Raw genomic sequence first — 23855 nt, forward strand, 5'->3', positions numbered from 1 at the left:
GTGGGGCGTCTTTTCACCTCAGGAGAATAATTTTAAATAATATTGGTAAAGGACCACTTGGCAATGCTACATACCAAATATCAAAAGCCTAGGCCTTGCAGTTCCAGACAAGAAGATTTTTAAAGTTTTTCCTATGTAAGTCTATGTAAAACTTGGTACCCCCAAGGCAGGGCCTCTTTTCACCCTAGGGGCATAATTTGGTCAATCTTAGTAGAGGACCATAAGGCAATGCTACATATCAAAGGTCTGGGTCATGTGGTTTCAGAAGAGAAGATTTTTAAAGTTTTTTTCCTATATAAGTCTATATAAACCACGTGACCCCCGGTGTGCGGCCATATCTAACCCTAGGGGAATAATTTGAACAGTCTTGGTAGAGAACTACTATATGATAATACATACCAAATATCAAAGCCCTAGGCCCTGTGGTTTTGGACAGGAAGATTTTTTAAGTTTTTCCTTTTGGTTGCTATGGCAACCAGAGTTCTGCTTGGAATTCAATTCTTTGAACAATTTTGAAGGGGGACCACCCAAGGATCATTCCTGTGAAGTTTGGTGTAATTCTGCCCAGTGGTTTTCAAGAAGATTTTTTTAGGAATTGTTGACGGACACACGACGCACGACGGACATTGAGCAGTCACAAAAGCTCACCATGAGCCTTTGGCTCAGGTGAGCTAAAAAGGGTGCATAATTCAGGAAATATTAATGCCAGAGTTATGGCCCTTGTGCAATATGATGTGGGTGATGATGTGCTACAACTGTTTTAAGTTTGAATCAAATCTGTTTGGTAATAACGGATATAGAGTGAAATTGCTTCAAAACTTTAACCTGAAATCCTTATGTAAAAAAGGGGCATAATTCATCTAACATTGGTGCAAGAGTTATGACCCTTGCGTCATTTGATGTGGGTGATGATGTTGAATACTTGTTTTAAGTTTGAATCAAATCCCTTTTGTAATAACATAGATAAAGTGAAATGCATAAAAACTAACCTAAAATTCTAAGTAAAAAGAGGGCATAATTTATGAAAAATTGGTGCTAGAGTTATGGACCTTGTGTCATATGATGGGGTGATGGTGTGGAACAATTATCAAATCAATTCAGTAACAACTGAGATAGAGTGAATGTGCACCAGAACTTATAACCTGAAATTCTAAGTAAAAAGGGGAGATAATTAATTAATTATTGGTGTGAGAGTTATGGTCCTTGTGCCAGACGATGTGGGTGATGATAAGGAATAACTATTTTAAGTTTGAAGCAAATCCATCAAGTAATTAAAGAGAAAAAAAGAAAAAAGGAAAGTGCATCAAAACTTTCACCAAAGTGTGGTCGCGTAAGGATGCAGACGCCAATGCCGACGACAGAGCAAGTAGGATAGCTCTCCATATACTTGGTATAGTCGAGCTAAAAATGTTTACGATTCCTCATCAGAATTGAGAATATATTGGATCTGTATTTGGTAAATTCTCCTGTATTTGTGCATAGCACATAATCGTTACAAAATATGCAGACCCGTAGCTTAGCAAACTCTACTGACTTTGTCCATGCACTCTTCACACCGTCGTCTGCCTATATACCAAGACTGAAATACCTTGAATGGTAATAAAGTCTTCTACCGACAAGAAATATGACGGACAAACTTGACCTTTAGTGTGACCTTGCCCTTTGACCTACCTACCTGTTTTATGTACCCTGCACATCGTCTCAGCACCACTTACCTATATGCCAAGTTTGAAATAAACACCATAAATGTTTACTGAGTTATGCTCCAAACACAAAATATGACAGGCAAACGGTAGTCAAGAGCACCCTAACAAAATGCGTCCATTTTCACACAACGGGCATTTGATTCAAAAGCTAATTAAACTAGAAGGCTATGATGGCCCTAAATCACTCGCCCGGGTTACACTGCTTGCATCAATAGTTTTGGTAGATGGTTACGCAATGTCTGTGAACTTATACTGAAATAGTGTTGGTGTTTTCTGACAAGAATATTTTAAAGTTTCTACTAAATAAATATGGGCAGGTCAAGTTCGTAAGTACCATTTGTGTGAAATTATTTTAAAGTTGGCCTTGGGGTTAAGATGTCATTTGAAGGTTTATATATTTTTATCTCTGGTAGCCCCTACGTGCAACCAAGTGGAAACGTTTGAACAACGTTGGTAGACGACCACCAAAGGAACATTCAGGCAAAGTTTTATAAAAATCCATTGTGGTTTTGTATAAGATGTTGTTTAAAGAAATTGATGACAACAGACGGACGCATGCACGACGGACACAGCATGATCACAATAGCTCACTGCAACAAGCACTTCTTGCTCAGGTGAGCTAAAAAGAAACCAAGGTGGAGTAATTGCTCTTGTGCTCGTCCTCTCAATGTCCCTTGTCTTTACAAATCCCTTTTAATAATAATTTTAAAGTTACGCTCTAGACGAACATGTTACAGGTGCAAAGACAAAAACGCAATCCTCCTGCACCTTTTTGATTGGGGGGGGGGGAGATAATGATAAGAAATAAAGAAAATAAAAAAATCGTACTTATCATTTATTTATAAATAACAATGACGTTATACAGCAACAAATGCCATATTGAACATACAGCATGAACATGTTCTCTTCATCATGATTTAAACAAACACACTCATTCTCTGCAAGAATTATACATCTAGTATTACCAGAAACTCAACTCACACTGTTACAATATTGTTCAGAAAAGCATTTAGCATAGAGAATAGTAGCAAAAATAATACTTTTTCTGAAATGTCTGCTTCAATAGCATATATATATGGGGTTTAATACCCTCGATTACAAAAATTGCAAGTTTAAACAAATATGCTTCCACTATAATTTGGATGTTTCGCTCCCAACATACAGTAAACCGTCTCAACACATTAGAATTCAGGAATACAGTGCAACCTGTCTAAAGCAAACACCACTGTGAAGATTTAAATGGCTGTTGCTCAGATTACGTTACTGAAATTTCATTTGATGACACTGCTGAGGTATCTGCACATTTGAAATGCCATGTAACCAGGTTACACTGTAAACATTATTAGTAAAGATACTTCTAGGAAAATTAAATACAATAATATACTATATTAAACAGCCACTTGCTATAAGCAGCCTGCCAACTAACTTCACATATGGACTATTTGCTTGTATTTCAACTTACCTTAAGCAGAAATCTTACTTAATCAACTAGAACTCCCTTGGCTGGCTTGACTTTATTAGTTTTTTTTTTCTTTCATAAATCACTCAATATCAGTTAGCATTCAAACTGAACAACTTCGGGAGAAAGGGGAAGGAAAAACAATGAGTTTTGGCCATAATTAACAACATCCACATAACAAATAAATCTTACACTCATTCTCAAATAATAGGTCTAATTTGGTGCATCATATGATATTAAATGTAACATGATGATAAATATATACAAAGCTCAAATTGGCTAATGGTAGCTGTACAACAGCACTTACAGTTTTTTTGTTTTTTTTACTTTCATTAGTTTGTAAGTACATGTAACTGTGAGCAATGATTAACATGAATGAATTAATGTTCTTGTCTAAATTCGAGATCAAATCTAGACATGACTACAACGTATATGGGGCCTCTTCTCAAGAACCCATCCTATAGTCAAATAGTTGAAATTGTAACCAGGAATATCTCATCATATAAAACTGTAATACTCTTTTGCTTTGGTTTCATTGTTATTTAATTTTATTTTTTTAGCGATTTTCCAGCTTTTAAAATACGGCCGAAGTTATCAGGCGACGCTCAAAAAACATTTCAATCATCTCCATTCACCTGGGTAGAACCACCAATCTTCTGCGAGTCAGTTGGTCAGCTTCCTAAGATTAATGAATTCTACACCCTGACCGCGTTTAACAGTGATGAGCAAGTGGGTAGATGATGAGCAACCTTAACCACTCAGCCGCAAAGGCCAGGCCCTGCTAGTGTATAAAGAATCCAAAGCTTGAAAATATAAAATACCAGCTTCTAGCATCTAAACTAGTTGGGCAACTACTTCTGTGAAATGAAAGGTGTTTATGTTAATCTGACTATGTTTTGAGTAATGACTCGTTTTTTTTTTTAAAACTATTTCCGCAACACATTCAAAATATATGACCTACTGATTATAAAGTATAATCTATTGCAAAGAAAATACATGAAAATTAGATGCTGAACACAGCAACATGCAAATATACAGCCATATGTACAAAAACACTGGAATGCTTATACATGTACCATTTATACCAAGAAAACATTTTCTCTAAGCTGGTGCTTTTTCAACAAATTACTTTCATAAACAGCATATATATTTAACCTAATTGGCAAATGTTCATAGTAGATCACAAAATCTTAAAAACAAAAGAATATTAGGACATTTCTAAATAATGCCACAAAGATTATACTTAGGTTTATTAATCTATTCTTCAGCTACTTTTTCCAGCATTAATACTGCACTATGACATTAACATTTGAGCCGCATCATGAGAAAACCAACATAGTGCATTTGCGACCAGCATGGATCCAGACCAGCCTGCACATCTGCGCAGTCTGGCCAGGATCCATGCTGTTTGCTAACAGTTTCTCTAATTCCATTAGGCTTTGAAAGCGAACAGGATAGATCCTGACCAGACTGTACGGATGTGCAGGCTGGTCTAAATCCATGATGGTCGCAAACCCACTAAGTTGGTTTTCTCATGGTGCAGCTCATTTTTTCGCTTTACAATGCTTAGTGACAGCGTAAAAAAGTATGACACATACACATCTTCACTTTATGTTGATCAAGTTTCATTACAATCCATGAAAGTGTGAAAGTAGTCTGTACCTTTTTTTGTTTGCAATGGAACATATGATTGCACAATGGATCGCACAATGACTGTGTGTCGTACCCCCCTTAACTTTGTTTGCAGGAGGCTTAACAATGTTTGTGTAAATACTCTTAGTATTAGATACTAGTAATTAACCTAAAAATGGTACATTAAATAAAAAAACATATATAATATCTAACATAGATAATTTTATTTAATTCATAAAGTGACAATCCTCTCAAATTACTACATATCATTATACATCAAGGGCTTAACAGAAATCTTATCATTTCTCGCTGAACTGAAAAGAAAAAACAAGTAACAACAGTTTCCGTTTAACCTTCGATATACTCCTGTAAAAATACTTAAACAACAATATAAGCCGTTTTAGAGTTTCTAGTTTTCTTTTGTTTACAATTTCCATATTGTGCAAGTAATAAAATACCTTATACTTGGGCTGCATGCTATTTCATTTGTTCAAAAAATATATATATATAATGAAATGAATGTGAAAAATATGTTAACAAAATGTGGACCATAATTATACATTATGTATTTCAATTGCAAAATACAAAACAAAATGAGCCGTACCATAAGGAAAACCAACATAGTGCATTTGCGACCAGCATGGATCCAGACCAGCCTGCGCATCCGCGCAGTCTCGTCAGGATCCATGCTGTTCACTAACGGTTTCTCTAATTGCAATAGTCTTTGAAAGTGAACAGCATGGATCCTGATCAGACTGTGCAGATGCACAAGCTGGTCTGGATCCACGCTGGTTGCAAACACACTATGTTGGTTTTCTCATGACGCAGCTCAAATCAAGAAAATCTACAAACAAATCACAGCTACTATTTATCTCTAAATATGCCCCCTCTGGAATATTGCAATTACACTGCACCTCAAACACTTAAGAGCTGGTTTAACAGTAATCTGAAGGTGTTAATACAACACTGAGCTTTCTCACAGCTGGGTATAACCCCTATAACAGCACTTTTGTGTAGAAATAACTCTAGATTCTCATTTTAACAACAAAAAAGTTCACTTATTAGCTAAACACTTTTTCCATTCTTTTTATTCTTCAATTAAGCATATCAAAAATAAACAGGAATGAATAAAAAAAATGAGAAAAAAAATCTTTCCAGGTAAACACATGATATGCTTGTTAAGATGAAATATACGAAACACTTTCACTAATGTTTCTCTTATTTTATGAAAGCATCATTTTTTTTTTTTCAAAGTAAAATTCAAAGAAAATTCTCCACCATGTAAGCTTTAATAGGAGATTTTTTTAGCACTACTGCACTGTATAGGGAAATCCCTTATTGCAACACCCCTTAACTGGTTTTTAACAAATGTATATATTGTCATCAAAATGTGACTGAGGACAAGTATCATTCTTTTTCCTCCTTGCTGTCTGAATTGGCTTGTTCTGGTTCCTTTTGAGGTTGTGTGGTATGTTGCATCATAGAGCGATGTGTCTGGTACCCGGTTCCCGGTTTTCTTTGCTTGTCCGCCTTTCTAAATATTGTAATTTCCTTAAAACATACAAATAAATTGTCAGAATGATATTTTCAATATAACTGTCTCTCTACATGTTGTTGTAAAACAATGTACAAGGTGACTAAAGGTACTACTGATGTTTTAAGCGTATGGTAAATGAATTTTAAGTGTGGTGTGGTTCGGAATGTCAACTGTCTCCCAAGAAGAGATCTAAGGCTACAAATTACCTATGAAATGAGTTTTATATCAGGAGTCAATCTTTAAAGCGATAGAATTAAAGGCTGGATCCACCTAGTTGTCATTTTGCTAAATGTAGCCACTTTTGAAGTAATCTTTAAACAATTTTTCAACATATCTGACCCTTGATAAAAATGTATCCTTAGTGGCAGGCGATGAAATCCCTTATTTCAGATTGCAAGGTCACAACAGTCATTTTTGCATTCTAACAGCATTTGGTATGGTTCATGCCCATGCTGAACAGATAAATCATTAAATAAATCTGCTATTCTTGAAATTTATCTTACAAATATATTACACTAAATCTTGTATAAACATACTTTTAACTTGACTTTAAATTTTTATAACTTTAAATTGTCGAAATAAAAAGACATAACAGACGACGAGTTTCTATTTGAAAATGACCGTCTATATCTTCTGATTGGAAAATCAAGTTCTGACCAAATTTTTATGTTTGTTTTTTAAACCAATGAACAACTCAGTGTTATGTACAAGAGAACTGTTCAAGATGACACTTACAGCTACTTCTACCCTTTGACCATACTCAAAATGAACAGCACATCAATAATTAGTTGTATAGGACCCGACCATGATCTCAATATCTAAGCGAGTCCGCCCGCTTGGCTCAAATGGCCTTGCTCTCTATGACTGATAAAAGTGCCATAGATATCTTTGTTAGAAATAAGTAGTAATTCATAAAACTTGTATACCTGTTGTTTAAAATATCTCCTTTCCTCCTCATCAACCAGTACAAGATTAAGGTAATATCTTACAGAAAACTTCTTGTTTATATCCTTCATTGTTGGTGTTAACTCGTAACCACTGAGAAACAATCGGATTGGTATTGATTCACCTGCAAAATTAGCATATAAAACAGAATACATCGATACAGACTAATGTAGATTTAAAATTGCTGGATTACAAAAGTGCTATAACAAGTAACATGTGCACATATAGGGCCTGCAATAGCTTTGTTCAAATGGTAGCTACCAAATCCTTTTGTAATGAATATAAATAATTATATTAATTACCAATTCTTTTTTTTTTTTGTTCTGGTCATTTTAACCTAGATACATTATATACATACATGTTGAGTATTTATTAGCAAGTAAAAGTGTATACATCATTATCTACTTCTCCTTCAGGTCTGCGACTGACTGTTTCATGGGTACAATGAAAGAAGTAATTCTAGGATTTTATAGTTTCTTTATACAAATATCTAGAAGTATTTGAACTATATGCTAACAAGAGTGCCAGAATGTACACATATATGCCGTCACAGCAAATTTCTTACTCAGACCTGTATTTGCAGATGTAATTTAATTTGTGTTGTTAGTAATCATTGTAATACTTTTGTTTTCTAAGTCACAAAAAAACTCTTTACAGTTTAGGATACCTATAATTACACCTAAAATTAGAAGTAACAAACTATGTTGTACACAGAAAAGTGTCTGTTTTCCCTACGGTAATATAAAAATTACAATATAAAGTTATTTATAGTAACAACTAAGGAAGTTATCTTTAAAAAAAAAAAAAATTACAAAATAAAAAATTGTATGTCCACAAAAATCTTACCATAGGACTGTCAAATACACCTCAAAATTGATGTACATGCCTGTTGTACTACATGAATGTCTCGATTGTTCCTATGTCTAGTAATGACAAATCAATATAAGCTATTTATGTAAAACAAGGGAAAGTAATCTGTAAGAGGGAACTGCGCATGACACTTCCGCTCATATGTGTATAAATGTGCAGTTACATCAAAATCCCCTATGCAGAAAAAAATGCTTCGACAGTCATTCTTGTATCTGACTTTTGGCCTTATTTGTGACTTGACCTTAGACTAGGGACTGTTTTGCCACGAATCCGCTTGTGTGGTGAACTTTTTGCCAATATATCAAAATCCTCATGCATGAAGAAGAAATGCTCCGGACAAAGTTTTCATTCTTGTATCCTTTGACCTCTAAGTGTAACCTTGACCTTAGACCATAGGGACCTGGTTCTTGCGCATGACACTCCGTCTCATGATGGTGAACAACTGTGCCAAGTTTCATCAAAATCCCTCCATGCATGTAGAAGATATGCTCTGGACAAGGTCTGTAAAACCTACGATAGTATTTCTGCAAATGTACCTAGTCCCTAGAACAGTTACTAGATAATTCAACATGACAACACAAGTCTTCTTCAATATATAACATAACTTGCTGAACTTATCAAAAACTTGTTACAGTGTTTACAGTGTTGTTTCCTACAAGTACAAAGTTTGTTTTGTTTTTGTTGAGTTTAACATCAAACTGGCACAATCACAGGTCATATGGCGACATTTCGTCTTTTAATGGTGGAGGAAAACCCCTTGCCCCAAAAATACTATACAAGTTTGTTAACTGACTTAAATACCTTAATAAGGTACTTAAGTTTTTACTTTTCAAAAGCAAATGAACGTACTTAAGTCAATTAACAAACCCAAGTACCGGTATTCTCGTGAAATTTTGGCCTCATACCCCTCCAGGAATAACTTCCTCCTGGCGGGCACCTGTGTAGAACCTCCAACCTTCCATAAGCCAGACAGATCACTTCCCCATATGAAGAATTCTACACCAAAGCAAGGCTCACACCCACATCGGTGAAGGACAAGTGATTTAAAGCAACCATTCTGCCATTACTAATTATAATACTTTAACAGGTATACAATCTTAACATATTTATGCTTACCTCTGACAGGTGCCCCATCCATTATTTCATATTTTGCTATAGTTTCATTCTCATTAAATGTATTTGGACCTAAAATAAAAGTACAAAAGAAATTAAAAGCATGTACATTGTTTAGAACAGGTAGATAAGGCACATTACTGGGACACATTTTAAATGACATTGAGAACATGTACATTATTTAGTACAGGTAGATTAGGTAATTAATTGGTATACATTTTAAATGACATTTAGAACATGTACATTATTTAGTACAGGTAGATTAGGTAATTAATTGGTATACATTTTAAATGACATTTAGAACATGTACATTATTTAGTACAGGTAAATTTGGTAGATAATTTGTTCACATTTAAAATGACATTTCGAACATGTACATGTACTTTATTTAGTACAGGTAGACTAGGTAGATGATTTGTTCATATTTTAAATGACATTAAGAACATGTACATTATTTAGTACAGGTAGATTAGGTAGATAACTGGTTTACATTTTAAATGAAATTTAGAACATGTACATTATTTAGTACAGGTAGATCAGATAGATAATAGGTACAGATTTGAAATGGAATTAGGAAGATTACATTATTTAGTACAAGGAGATAACATAGATAACTGGTACACATTTGAAATGAAATTAAGAACTTGTACATTATTTAGTACAGGAGGAGCAGGTTAATTATTGGTACACATTTCAGTAGCCCAAAGACACTTTGCATCTCTAATGATGGGAGTTTTTTCTGGTAATTTTAGTAATCAATTTTGGAAGAAATAATATTTTCTGAACAACTTCATAAGAGTCTGTTTATAACTGTGTATAAAAACAAGAGCACCGCCTTGCGGGTGCTGACGCTCATCTGATATTTTTTTTTTTGTAAATAGGAAATAATTGTCTACCCATTGATTTCTAAGTCATAAAAAGGGGCCATATTCTTGCAAAAAGCAGGATAGAGTTATGTTGCTTGCTGTACAGGGTCAGCTTATGATGGTGAACAAGTGTTGCAAGTTTCAAAGCAATAGCTTTGATAGTTTAAGAGAAAAAGTTGACCTAAACATAAACTTAACCAAGAAATCTGATATTTTCTAAGTCCAAAAGGGGCCATAAATCTTGCAAAAAGCAGGACAGAGTTATGTTTCTTGCTATACAGGGTCAACTTATGATGGTGAACAAGTGTTGCAAGTTTTAAAGCAATAGCTTTGATAGTTTAGGATAAAAGCTGACCTAAACATAAAACTTAACCAAGAAAACAGATTTTCTAAGTCCAAAAGGGGCAATAAATCTTGCAAAAAGCAAGATGGAGTTATGTTTCTTGATGTACAGGGTCTGCTTATGATGGTGAACAAGTATTCCAAGTTTCAAAGCAATAGCTTTGATAGTTTAGGAGAAAAGTTGACCTAAACATAAAACTTAACCAAGAAATCTGATATTTTCTAAGTACAAAAGGGGCCATAAATCTTGCAAAAAGCAAGATGGAGTTATGTTTCTTGCTATACAGGGTCAGCTTATGATGGTGAACAAGTATTCCAAGTTTCAAAGCAATAGCTTTGATAGTTTAGGAGAAAAGCTGACCTAAACATAAAACTTAACCAGGCAACGCCGACGCCGACGCCGACGCCGACAACCGCTCAAGTGATGACAATAACTCATCATTTTTTTTCAAAAAATCAGATGAGCTAAAAAACAAATAGTTGATATTCTAAAGTAATTCTAGGCCCTTAATAAGTTATATGACTGAGATATCCTAACAGAGAGTTAGAATATGGAAAAAACCAAGGTAATTTTTATACAATCTTGTTTTGTTCCGAGACATATTGTAATGACTTCAAAATGGCACAACTTGAAAACACAGAGATTAGTTCCTCTGTTAGAAAAAGAATTTTAAACAGTGGACTATACATCTTAAAACAAAGAATGTGGGGAAAAGGTTCAAAACTGTACAACTTAAGATATCAAAAAATATTCAGCATGCATTTTGCTTCTATGCTATACTAGAATATAAGGAAAACAATACTGAGTGACAACTATTAAAAGCAAAAAAAAAATTCACATAAGCTCTACACAAACAGTGAATTTCAATTAATACATATTTAATTTTCCTTTTTGCAAATCTGTTATAAAGCTCAGCTAAGCTTTGTTGTACTTGTAAAGCAGTAAGTACTTCTCTCTTTATTAACAATATAGAAAGAAAAATACTGTGTCTGTCTTGGTATGCCCCCTATTAAAATTGAATTACCATGTCATTGCCACCGTTCTCATTTTTCATAAAATATAAAGTAAGAGAGTACTCTCCCTTTTTATAATCTATATTCCTTCTAACCATTTTTACCTCCCTTTTCATTAAACAATATAATAGGAAAATGAAAGTACCTGTGCCAGTGCTCTCCCTTTTTATAATCTGTATTTCCATGTGTTTGATTTTAATTCTCACCAGTAGAAAGTAAATCTTTCCCACTATCACATCTTTTAAATGATACCTGTACACAATACAATATCAACACATTTACACAAAGGAGAAATAAACATAGGCACTAAAAACACACACATACCAAGCAGACAAGAAAATTCTACAATCCAAACGCCTTTAGAACATATGACACTGTTTTATAGTCATTCTTCAAAAGATGGAAGCAAAGACTTGAAAAATCACAGCAAGAGATGGTCATTTTTTGCTATGTCATGTAATACCTGACACGCCTGTTTGTTTCTCAGTTCTACTGGTTTTTAATGCTATTTCTTTCTTTTTCTTTTTAAAGAAATTCAGTTATACATTTATTTTGGTCAATTACCTATCAGTGTACCTGGATTTTGTACCATTTAAAACTTGTTCTCAGAGGAAATGACTTCAGACATGTGGTCTTTATTCAAATTACCATTGAGAAAATATGCTTAACTGAGATAGTGACTTTCCAACCTCTCAGCTGGCAGTCTTGGTCTATCTTTATTAAGGTAACCAGGCATTCTTAGTCACTGATTGACCGGCCAAAAACATTTTTTTTATCTGTTTCTTTCAAGAACACATTTTCTATTTCATTACCCAACGAATTTTTTTCTTCATGATATAAGATTTAAGCCACACTTGTCATTTCAAAATAAAAACCGTGTAGTATTAACTTGCATCATGCTAAACTCTCTAACAAACTTCAATTTCTACAAATAAAATGTGCTGTACAAAGTCATTATGAGAAGAAAAACACAACAATAAAATCAAAATGTCACCAAGCAACAGAGACAACACTTAATTATACAGAACAACCTGCACCAGTAACTTCTCGCCGTACGATCGCCAATTCCATGTAGCGAATTTTTATCCGTACTAGCAAGAAATATATCTTGCCAACTATCACATCCTTCAAGTGGTATCTTTGCGGTAAGAAAAATAGTGTAAAGTCAGATTTCTGTTTCCATGTTGCCCATACAGGGTAAAGTCAATGATCTTTTATAACCAACAATGCTTTTTTTTTTAAATATTATTTTAATATCAGTCTCACAGGTTTATTATCACTTCTGTTAGAAAATTATATAGATACTGCATAGTTTTATAATAGATAATCAAACAATTAGAACATTAAAATGTAACCTCAGCATGAACCTTGCTTTGTGACAAATTCATGTTAGTACTTTTAACTAGTATGGACACTATCCCATTCATGGCAAAATCTACTTTTCTTTTCATTATTGTCTTATTTTTGATAATCATGTAAAATTTCCCTCCATTTGAAAAAAAAACAAACTTAAAACACTTAAATCACTATTTAAATTGATCAGTTAAAAAGACACTTACTTGGATTTGTTATATTCAAATTCTATATGTAAACAATCTTCAATTCCTACTTCCATCTTGATACTGGAGTTCATTTCCGGATACTGTGACAGTGTATGTACTACAATATCCTGTTCCTTAACATAATCACTAAGTCTCTTCACAATTGTTACTCTCAGAAAATACCTAAAAACAGATACATGAAATAATGTTAACAACCATTATTCTCAACTCTTATTTTTTTTTTTGTTGGGTTTAATATCAGACAAAATTATAGGTCGTAAGGTGAATTTCCAGTTTTTCATGGTAAAGGAAATCCCCAGAGCCCTTCTGCGCATTATTTCTGGCACCGATGGGAACACTGATAGAACCAACAACTTCCTGCAAGCCAGCTGCAAACCGTAATTTTGAACTAACAGCAGTAAGGGGCAAGTGATTCAGACAGCAGGCTTAAACACTGGACCATGGAGGCCTCTAGTTAGTAAGTGGCATTACCCAATGTTTAAAACTAAATTGTATAAATTTGTTAATTGAATACCGTAAACATTTGGTGCATACTATTGAATTTTTCATTACATGAATAAATTGAGGTTAATTAGTTAACCCTCAAGATATGAAATATATCTGGCTGCAAAAAAAGTGTGTAGGTCATATTTCCAAAGCAGTCCCTTTATAAGCCAGACTCAGCATCCTCTGGGCATTAACAAGAGTATTCTGTAGTTAAGAGAAACAGGTGAACTATCCCCATTCCGAGGTCATAACTGTTGCTAAGACCAACTGTGTTTAAAAACAACTCACCGTAATCTAACATTAGCACCAGTGTAAGATTCGTATGGTTTTTCCACTTGTTGAAATTCAAAGTTAAAGCTGGTATTCTGTGACATTTCCCCCGGCCGTGCCAGTTCCTTGACGAGAGATGTGAATTCATGATGATTACCTCTGTCGTAATATAATTCTGAAACACATTACAAAATTACATGATTTCACAGCACATTGACAGAATCACCCATATCTAAGACATGATGCTGATGCAAACTGATAGAAACTGTTTACATTCAATTATACCAACAGGGATATCTGTACAATCTCATTAGCAAAGACAGAAAACCTCATGTTTACAATGTAAGTTATTCATGGTTACTCATTTCTGCATTTATATTTTTCAATATCACTTGATCTGAAATATTATTGTTATAAGGGCCCGAACGGGCCCAAAGTCTCTCACCAGACGAGGACCATGACCTTGCTTCTGAACAAGTTTGGGGAATTCTGGCATTCATTAAAAAGCTCAATGAAAATCTTTTCAATCTTTATTTCTATTTTTCGCATTGGACAAAGTTCACGAGTTAAAAAGCTGACATCAATACAACCCTAAAGATTGATATTTTTTACACAGAAGGAAGACCGTTTAACATTTTGTCTACCTTTGTTCTAGTATACAAATCGGTTTATGCCCTTCATCAAGCATTCACACAAGTTAAAGAAAATTTAACTCTTTGTGAAGCTATATAAAAAATAAATCTAAAATAATCGTGTGTATTACCTATTTGTCCTATAAACTCTATTTTGATTCCTTGGTGTTCCATTTTACTGCCAGCTTTTTTCAGATTTACATTCACCTGTATAAGAAATAGTTGCAACAATTTTTATTACACTGTCAGGATTCCAACACAGTTGTAACTTTAGTCTAAATTGCACAACTTTTATTTGGCTGTAAGGAATTAAACATGGTTATACAATTTTCATTTGACTGCTGGCAATTCAATACAATGTAGAGCTGTTCAGATTTATTTGACTGTCAAGAACTTACAAAATTTACAAGTTACGAAAGTTTTGCTTGGCTATCGTCAATGGGTTGAATATCTAACATTATACACTCAATATAATACGAAATAAAAGAGTTATTTTTAAAACAGAAGATTATGATATATTCAGACTGTTGTTTTCTTTTAACGATTTTCCAAATCCACATTCCAGCATGTAGGATATATATGGCCATTATATTGGACCATCGACCTGGTATTAATACGGAGTGAATGTCAGACCAATATTGTAACAGGTATTCGTTTGCCGATTTGGGTCAAATATGGAAATGCTTGCAGGGATGGGGTAGTCAGTCAGTTATTTATTGGAAATACATTACCTTTCCGGACACAGTCTCTCCGTCGTAGTACAAATAATATCTTTCTTTTTTACCATCTTCGGTTTTTATCTCAGCTGTCTTTCTTGAATCTTGTCCATCTAACAGGATGTCCACTTCGGCACTTTGGCCGAAACCAAAGAAACTCTGAAAGTAACAACAAATAAATATCGTTGATAAACACTCAGTGATTTTTTTGCGCCAATTTGACTCCGAAATTCGGCGTCTTCCCAATTGACAAGAGGGTCATGATGACCCTGGATTGCTCACCTGAGTAATATGAGCTACATGTTTCAAATGTCAAACTGATGATAAATATTAAGAAAGTCAGTAGGTCACATATATGGTCAATGAAATTCAGTTTTACGATTAGTGTGCAAAACTGTGTATGTCATCCAAATTTCAAGGCTTATCTTAAAAAACAAGAAAGTAGGTCAGTAGGTCAAGGTCACAGTCAAGTGACATCATATTACTTGGGGTCATCAAGTAATTATAATTTAACAGTCTTGGAAACAGGATCAGATGATTTTTTAAGTATTTTTCCTATATTACTCACATAATAACTAAGTGACCCCAGGGTGGGGCCTCTTTTAACCCCAGGGGCATAATTTGAACAGTTTTGGTAGGTGACTACTAGACAATGCATCATACCAAATATCAAAAGCCTATGTCGTATGGTTTCAGACAAAAAGATTTTTAAAGCTTTTTCCTATATAAAACTTGGGACCCCCAGGGCAGGGCGTCTTTTCACCCAAGGGGTACAATTTGAACAATTTTGGTTGAGGACCATAAGACAATGCTACAAACCAAATATCAAAGGTCTAAGTGTTGTGGTTTCAGACAAGAAGATTTTTTCACTTTTTTTCTATTTAAGTCTATGTAAAACTTGGGACCCCCGGGGCGGGGCCACATTTGACCCTAGGGGGATAATTTGAACAATCTTGGTAGAGAACCACTAGATGATGCTACATACCAAATATCAAAGCCCTAGGCCATGTGGTTTTGTACAAGAAGATTTTCAAAGTTTTCCCTATATAAGTCTATATAAACCATGTGACCCCTGGGGCGGGGCCATATTTCACCCTAGGGGGATAATTTGAACAATCTTGGTAGAGGACCACTAGATGATGCTACACACCAGATATCAAAGCCCTAGGCCCTGTGGTTTTGGAAAAGAAGATTTTTAAAGTTTTTCCTTTCAGTTGCCATGGCAACCAGATTTCTGCATGGAATTCAATTCTTTGAACAATTTTGAAAGGGGGCCACCCAAGGATCATTCCTGTGAAGTTTGGTGTAATTCTGCCCAGTGGTTTTCAAGAAGAAGATTTTTTAGAAATTGTTGACGCACGACAGACGACGTACTACGCACGACTGACGACGGACATCAAGCGGTCACAATAGCTCACCTTGTCACTTTGTGACAGGTGAGCTAAAAATGGTCAAAATTTAAAAAAAAATGCTTAAAAATTCCCAAAAACAAGTTGATTTTTCCCAATTAGATTGATTTCTTGTGAAAGTTGAACTAAAACGATGCAAATAATAATAAAAATTCCGACTCTAATTATGGTTTATTCGCAGAATTTTGTTGCCAATTCGAAGCGCGTTGTTTACACAAAACGTTCGCGGCATAGTACGGCATTTAGTATGACTTTCATCACAGTCGCTAAACACTTTTTCATGCGTCAAAATGAGTCGAAAAAAAAAATTGTTAGAAAATTACCTAAATTATCGAAAAATGTTGCGTGGATCCAAAGACAACACATTCTTGACTAGTTTCGACCTTTAGTTTTCGAAAAATGTTGCATAATTCCAAATATTATAAGAAGAAAATAAAACTTAAACACGCCATCGGTACTCCAGACATTTGAACATCTTTTGGTAAAGTTAAAGAGAAATCAAATTCAAATCAAACGTCAGAAAAGCAAAGCGATCTGTCCAAGAAATCGGGAGTCCCCACAAAATGACCCTCAGAAATCAACAGAAGCTCATGGTGACCCTAAGCCATCTGAGCCATCAGATCCTGTGACATCAGAAAATAACCTGTCTGTCCTGTCTGTTCAACCTCAGTGCATATTTAAATGAAATTAATTTACCTTAAAATAAAACTTTTCAAAATGATTTCTTTATTAAGTTTTGTTAATTTTTCCCAATTCTGAAGTTTATCGCGCTAAAAATTCCCAATTTAAAAGGCATGGGCTGTTGCCAAAAAAGTAAAAAAATCACTGACACTGCATGCCAAGGGAAATATTCCTTTCTGCACATTTCAGTGACTTTTAACTGACTTCGGTTAGAACTTAGCTATTTGGGTCCACTTCATAATGCTGAATACTTTAGTAAATATCCCTAACAATGGTTTTCTAGTATTCACTACACACTTAAAATAGTAACTCAAACAAATGCATGATATTTTCAAATAACAAGCAAAACATACAACTGATGAAGACATCAATCATCATTAAAATCAATACCATTATTCTATATATTTAGGGTTAATACTTTGTTTCTAGTGCAGATGAACAATTTTTTTACAACTAACATTTCTCTATAATGTTGTAGGTGAGAGCACAATAAAATGTATACATTCATGTACTAGCGCAATAATTTAGAGCATTAGAAAACCATTGACCGTTTTTTTTGTTTTAAACTTCGCACTAGAACATATTTGTTTTGGACTTAAAAAATTATGCGTCATAAAAATCTGAAAAGGGGAAACAATTCTACCAAAACTGAAGGCAACCAAGTTATTTTTATTATAATTTGTATCATATATGTTATGCTTAATTAATGGACCAAGTTTGAAAGAAATATCTTCATTATTTTTCAAGAAATATTAGCTTTTATGTTGCAAGCCCGATCGGGCAAGGTTACCAGCCTTTTTAATTTACGCACATACACATTGAGTGTATAGTAGTATACAGGTTTACAGAGAACCATTCAATGCATGTGTACGTTCAATGGGGAAGAATTAATGCCAACCATGCTCTGTCACATAAAGCACCCAGTTGATTCAGATTTTGTCTTTGCTAGTAAAAAGTCATTGCGTGCGTTTCCGTAATTTCTTATACATTTTTGTACGCTTAAAAGTTATCAGACAGGAGTATATGCACTATTTCACAGCGTAATTTTCCCCAATACGCATCTTATCTGGAGCCCTGTAATTTGATTCACTGAAAAATCATGCAAATCTCTTCAATTTATCTTGTAGTTGAAAAATGAAGGTAGCTTACACAACATTACAAGAACACTTGGAAAAAATGGTTATGGAGTCATCTAATGTAGACGACATATCCGACAGGTCAAAGTAACTTGTGTGCATCGGTGTGAAAGACTATATAAACATGGTACAGCAAAACCACTCACTTTAATATTTAGACATTCGGTCGAAACTGGGACTCTTCCCAAAGCACGGAAGGATGCTAGAATTTCACCAATATTTAAAAAAGGGCAAAAAACTGATCCAAGTAACTATAGACCAGTTAGCTTAACCTCAATTGTGTGTAAAACTTTGGAAAAAATTATTCGCAAACATATTATGAAACATATTGATGAGAACAATTTATTGTCAAATGATCAATACAGGTTTCAAACTAACAGATCATGTGCTTTGCAGCTTCTCAATGTGATGGAAGAATGGACTGACTATATTGAAAATCACCAAAGCTGGGGCTTGAAGTGTATCTTGACTTAGCAAAAGCTTTTGATAACGTCCCACATGTAAGGTTAGCAAATAAGATCTCGTCTTTTGGGATTAAGGGGAATGTTCTTAAATGGATTCAAGACTTTTTATGCTATAGAAGACAATGTGTATCAGTTAAAGGGAGTACATCAACCTGGAAAAAAGTTTGTAGTGGGGTGCCCCAGGGCAGTGTGCTAGGACCAGTGCTTTTTATTATATACGCGAATGACGTCACAGAGAATGTAAAATCCAGCATTAAAATTTTTGCTGATGACACTAAGATTTATGCACCACACCAACAAGTGATTCTGATATAGTCCAAGATGACCTTAATTCTGTCATGAAATGGGCTGAAACATGGGAATTGAAATTTAATGTCGATAAGTGTAAAGTTATCCATTACGGGCATGCAAATCCTCAAAACGGGTATAAAATGAGTAACAACAGTCTTAAAGTGGCACAGGAAGAATGTGATCTTGGTGTTATGTTTGAAAGAGACATGAAGTTCAGTAAGCATATTTCGACAAAAATCAACAAAGCAAACAGCATATTGGCACTTATCAGCAAGAGTTTTGAATTTATCGATGAATACACTTTCATGAAGCTGTACACTGCATTGATTCGCCCTCATATTGAATTTGCAAATGTTGTCTGGCACCCATATTTACTTAAAGACATAGACAGTCTGGAAAGACTTCAAAAGAGAGCAACAAATCTTGTCAAATCTTTGAAAGACTTTACATATACAAATGTACAGACCGGTTGAAAAAATTAAAATTACCCAGTCTTCACCATCGCAGATTAAGAGGTGACTTGATACAAGTTTTTAAAATCGTTAAAGGAATTGATGACTGTCCTTTTGAGAGATTTTTCAAGTACTCTTCTTCAACAAGAGGCCATAACCTAAAACTTGAAATGCCATGTTCTAGAACAACGTTTTGCCTGAACCAGTTTTCTCGTCGTGTTATCAAACCATGGAATGAATTACCACAGTATGTTGTAGATGCTAAAACTGAAATTGACTTCAAAATAAAGATTGATAAGCACTGGAGGGAAAATAAACTTACAAATTAAGAACACTAAAAACATGGTTTGGTAATTAATGTGAGAATGACAGGTCACGGATCTGTGACTCTGGAAAGACTATTAAAAGGTACAGCAATCCTTACTCTAGACAGCCTTGGTTCGAACTGGGTTTCAGCCGGATACGGATCTAGATTTCTAATATTTAGGGATAAATTATAACTATAAATTATGTTGAACAATGGTAAAACTTAGAAAAAATTAAACACTCAATCATTTAAAACTTGGATAACAATTTTGTTATACAGATACAGGTTCAACTAACGATTGTTTACCTTCTCTTTCGAAAAACCATAAAAACCAGTAGGGACTGCAAATGAATCTGATTCGGGCAAAAGCTTTTGATAAGTACACATAGGTTGCAAATCAGCTAGATTGAAAGAATGATTCTTAAATGTAACTTTTTTGCAAAAACAATGATCATAAAAAATAATGAAAATAATTTTATGTGGGTGCCTGGCATTGGTAGAGTGCAGGCTAATTGTACGCACAAGACGTCACTGGGATGTTCAGCATAATTTTTTGTGTGAAATAAGATTATGTCCACCCAAATGATCTTATATCTAAGGCTTCTGAAAATGGGCTGAAACATGATTGAAATTAAGTCGATAAGTGTAGTTTCCTTAGGGTCATGCATCCTCAAACGGGTGATAAAATGAGTCAACAGTTTAAAGCACAGGAATGTGATGGTGTTTTTGAAAGAATGAAGTGACAATTCACAAAAATCAACAAGAAAAGCATATTGCACTATAGCAAGAGATTGAATTATGATAAACAGTTCATGAAGTGTCTGCATTGATTACGCCTATATTGATGTGAAATGTGTCTGCACATTTACTAAAGACATAGCATTGAAAGACTTAAAAGAGAAAAAATTTGCAACTAAAGACTTAATAACATGTGCGTAAAAATTAAAATTACCCATCTTCAATCCAAAAGAGGTGCACTAACATTTTTAAAATTGTAAGGAATGGATGATTTTGAGAGATTTTTCAGTACTTTCTCAACAGAGGCATAACCTATAATTGAATGACCAAGTTCTAGAACAACGTTTTGCCTGAACAGTTTTCTCGTCGTGTTCAACGGAATGAATAACAGTTGTTAGTGCTAAAACATGAAATGACTTCAAAATAAGATTATCTAAGCATAGGCGGAAAACTCATCAAATTAAGCACTAAACACGCTGAATGATTGGAATGTTAGGTACTGATCTGTACAGTCTAGATCAATTTAAGTGATCGTACTCTAACAAGCTTTAAGGTTTTCTAAGTAACGGACCTTTTCTGATATTTAGGTATTATAACTTAATTTGTTGAACCTAAAACAAAAACTTAACACTCATAAAACTCTGATCAATTGTTTAAGATACAGCATCACCCGATGGATTACCTCTCTTTCAAAACAATCAACGAGGAACTCCAATGCAATACACAGTTTGTTGCACGATTATTTGTTTAAAGAAACTGTTGATAACGTAGATTAAGAAAATCTACCCTTAAATAATTAAATTTGAACATCAACAACAACAAAAAAGTAGACAAATAAGTCTACATATGCTTGCTGCTATGTAAATTGGAGTAATAGGACGCCAAAAAAAGGTGTCTCATAAGTCAAATTGGCTGGCCCTTTCAATAGGGGTGACACTATAATAAACAAGACCTATACCTTAGTTATGTCAGGTTCCAATGTACTGTCTGTAGATAAAACTTATTTTCAAAAAAGGTTTTTGGATCAAAATATACAGGCATTGAACTGTGAAAAACACATAATGCTCTTCTCCCCTTCACATATATTTCATCCACAAGCTCAAAAATCACTGAGTTTAATACTAGGAAAAAAAACTATTGGCTATAAATTATCAATAATCATCAAAAATGCTCCTACTACCATTCCTATTCTATACCAGTAGTGCTAAAATTTAACAATAAAAATGTCATAGACTGTTAACTTAGCAGTCCAGTAAATAAAACAGGAGTTTTCGAGAATTTCGGCAAACAGTGATTTTCTCTGGGTAAAATTCTCATCAATAACTTTTAAAGATGGCTAGTCTTTTGGGTTTTAAACAAGCTTTGTACATGTAAATGATTTTCATTCTCCCATACCAGATGTCTATCATAGCAGTATTTTTGCCTTAAACTTTAAGTTGGACACATTCTTCTTTCTGAAAAGAACCGTAACTTTCTTTAATTCGTATATAGCATATTTGTAGAGTTTTCGCATGCAGTGTTCGAAATTCACGGAAGTCCGACAGCCCGTGGCTACCAAATTTCAGCTCGGGCTACCGATTTTCCACAGGTACAAGCCCGACTGGGCTACCGAATTTTCCTCATTTGTTTAAAAAAAACATGTTAATTAAACGAGTTTCCAAACTGAGAAACGCTTATGGAATTATTGCTTTTTGCACTCTTACGTGTTGACAATCAAACACAGTGTCAAAGACGTAACCGCAGCGCTAATTGGATGAATACAATCACCTCTAGCGTAACGGGTAATTTGATTAGCTTTCACACTTCTCGCGAAAATCTCACAAGTACCTGCAGTAGGCGGAGCTTAAATTATGCTATCAGCGTGTGTGTAAATGTGTATTCAGCACTCGGTATTACATCTTACAAATTGTCAACAGTCCGAGTTGCAGTAATTGGCGAGTGCAGATCCTAAAAAATCGGGCAAAACAGTTTAGATTTTGTTTTGGCAAGGAGTGTCATGTCCAATGCTTTTGGACTCTGACGATGCTGATCTGGACTGGAGTATTTCGAGTTAAAATTTTTCAAAAACATGGCAAACATGTACTGTATGTCTTTTATTACTTCAAACATGCATAGAGATGTCTGTAAAACAAAATGTTATATGGTTCAAAAATTATGTATTTTAAGGTGTTAAAGTTTGGGCTAGTGAAATTGATGTCGGGCTTGGAAAATTTTTAATCTGGTAGCCCGAACGGGCTATTGGATTCAAATCTGAATTTCGTACACTGCGCATGTCAAGATTTAATCTTAATGCATTCTAAGACATTCATTCAGAAATCATGAATTATCACCAATTCTTGAAATTTTAATGAACTTCTTAAAACGGATCAATAATTCCAGCAGCACTCCTTTAATTTTCAAGGGACACCGGTAATTTTTCAAGGGAGCTCTGCCTTCTAGGTAGCACCTAAGTTCATATTATCTTTCTTTCTGCCAGTTCGAATTCTCGTGATTTATTTGGTGTTCCTCGGTTATTTACGTTCCAAAAGAAAGTGTAACAAAACGGATGAACGCTGTTATCTGTAAACCATTTAGATCCAAGTTTTAGGTGAATACTGATGAAGTCTTATTTGTTATAAATTTCATTTTCAACAAAATTTGAAACATAAATGACCTTTAATCTCTAGAAAAATGGAGGTCCGTACCCCTAGAAAAACCACTAACAGGCTTGTCTAGAGGTACGGATCCGTACCTCTAGACACTTCCAAATTGATTTTACAGCGATAATGACAATATAATTAGATCCGTCACCATTTTAATAAATAAACTGTGAAGAAACAAATTGAGCCGTACAGCAGCAATTCCATAAGAAGAGGGGCTTAAAAAGGGTTTTACATCCTTCCACCAGAGCCCAGAATCATCCTACAGGTATAAAAGTCACATGAATCATGACATGTAAACATAGGAAATGATTGAAATGATAAGGAATTCATAGCATGGCATTACATTCACTATCTATGACAGTAAATTTTAATGAAAGAACTAAATACGGTGAATTAAAAGACAGTGTGCAATTGCAGTCTACGTTAAAGGTAGAAGATAAATCACCATTATTTCAATTTGGTCCCTCCTCCCTCAGATTTTTGTTAAAAATGGCTGCCACATAACGTTTCTAGCTCTCGTCGAAACGTGAGCCAAATTATTTTCATTTTTTTGGCAAAAAATTTTCTAGCTCATTCAATGAAGTT

At 34.4% G+C, this 23855-nt stretch overlaps 1 protein-coding gene across 2 annotated transcripts; it reads right to left on the reverse strand.

Moving 5' to 3' along the window:
* Positions 1-2528: 2528 nt before the first annotated feature.
* On the reverse strand, positions 2529-23846 carry LOC128550383 (vacuolar protein sorting-associated protein 26B-like). 2 transcript variants are annotated; one of them, XM_053529336.1, is made up of 9 exons: positions 23716-23846; positions 15166-15309; positions 14566-14641; positions 13821-13977; positions 13044-13208; positions 11630-11736; positions 9266-9334; positions 7261-7403; positions 2529-6348 (listed from the first exon to the last, which is right to left on the reverse strand). In XM_053529336.1, the coding sequence occupies exons 1-9, from the start codon at positions 23716-23718 to the stop codon at positions 6205-6207; spliced, it is 1008 nt and encodes a 335-aa protein (XP_053385311.1). In that variant the 5' UTR covers positions 23719-23846; the 3' UTR covers positions 2529-6204. The 2 variants fall into 2 exon arrangements, with proteins under 2 accessions (XP_053385311.1, XP_053385313.1); XM_053529338.1 differs by lacking the exon at positions 11630-11736 and adding an exon at positions 12516-12622.
* Between the last annotated feature and the right edge of the window lie 9 nt (positions 23847-23855).

This window comes from Mercenaria mercenaria, chromosome 17 (assembly GCF_021730395.1).
Source record: "Mercenaria mercenaria strain notata chromosome 17, MADL_Memer_1, whole genome shotgun sequence".
In the NCBI taxonomy this organism is placed as follows: domain Eukaryota; kingdom Metazoa; phylum Mollusca; class Bivalvia; order Venerida; family Veneridae; genus Mercenaria; species Mercenaria mercenaria.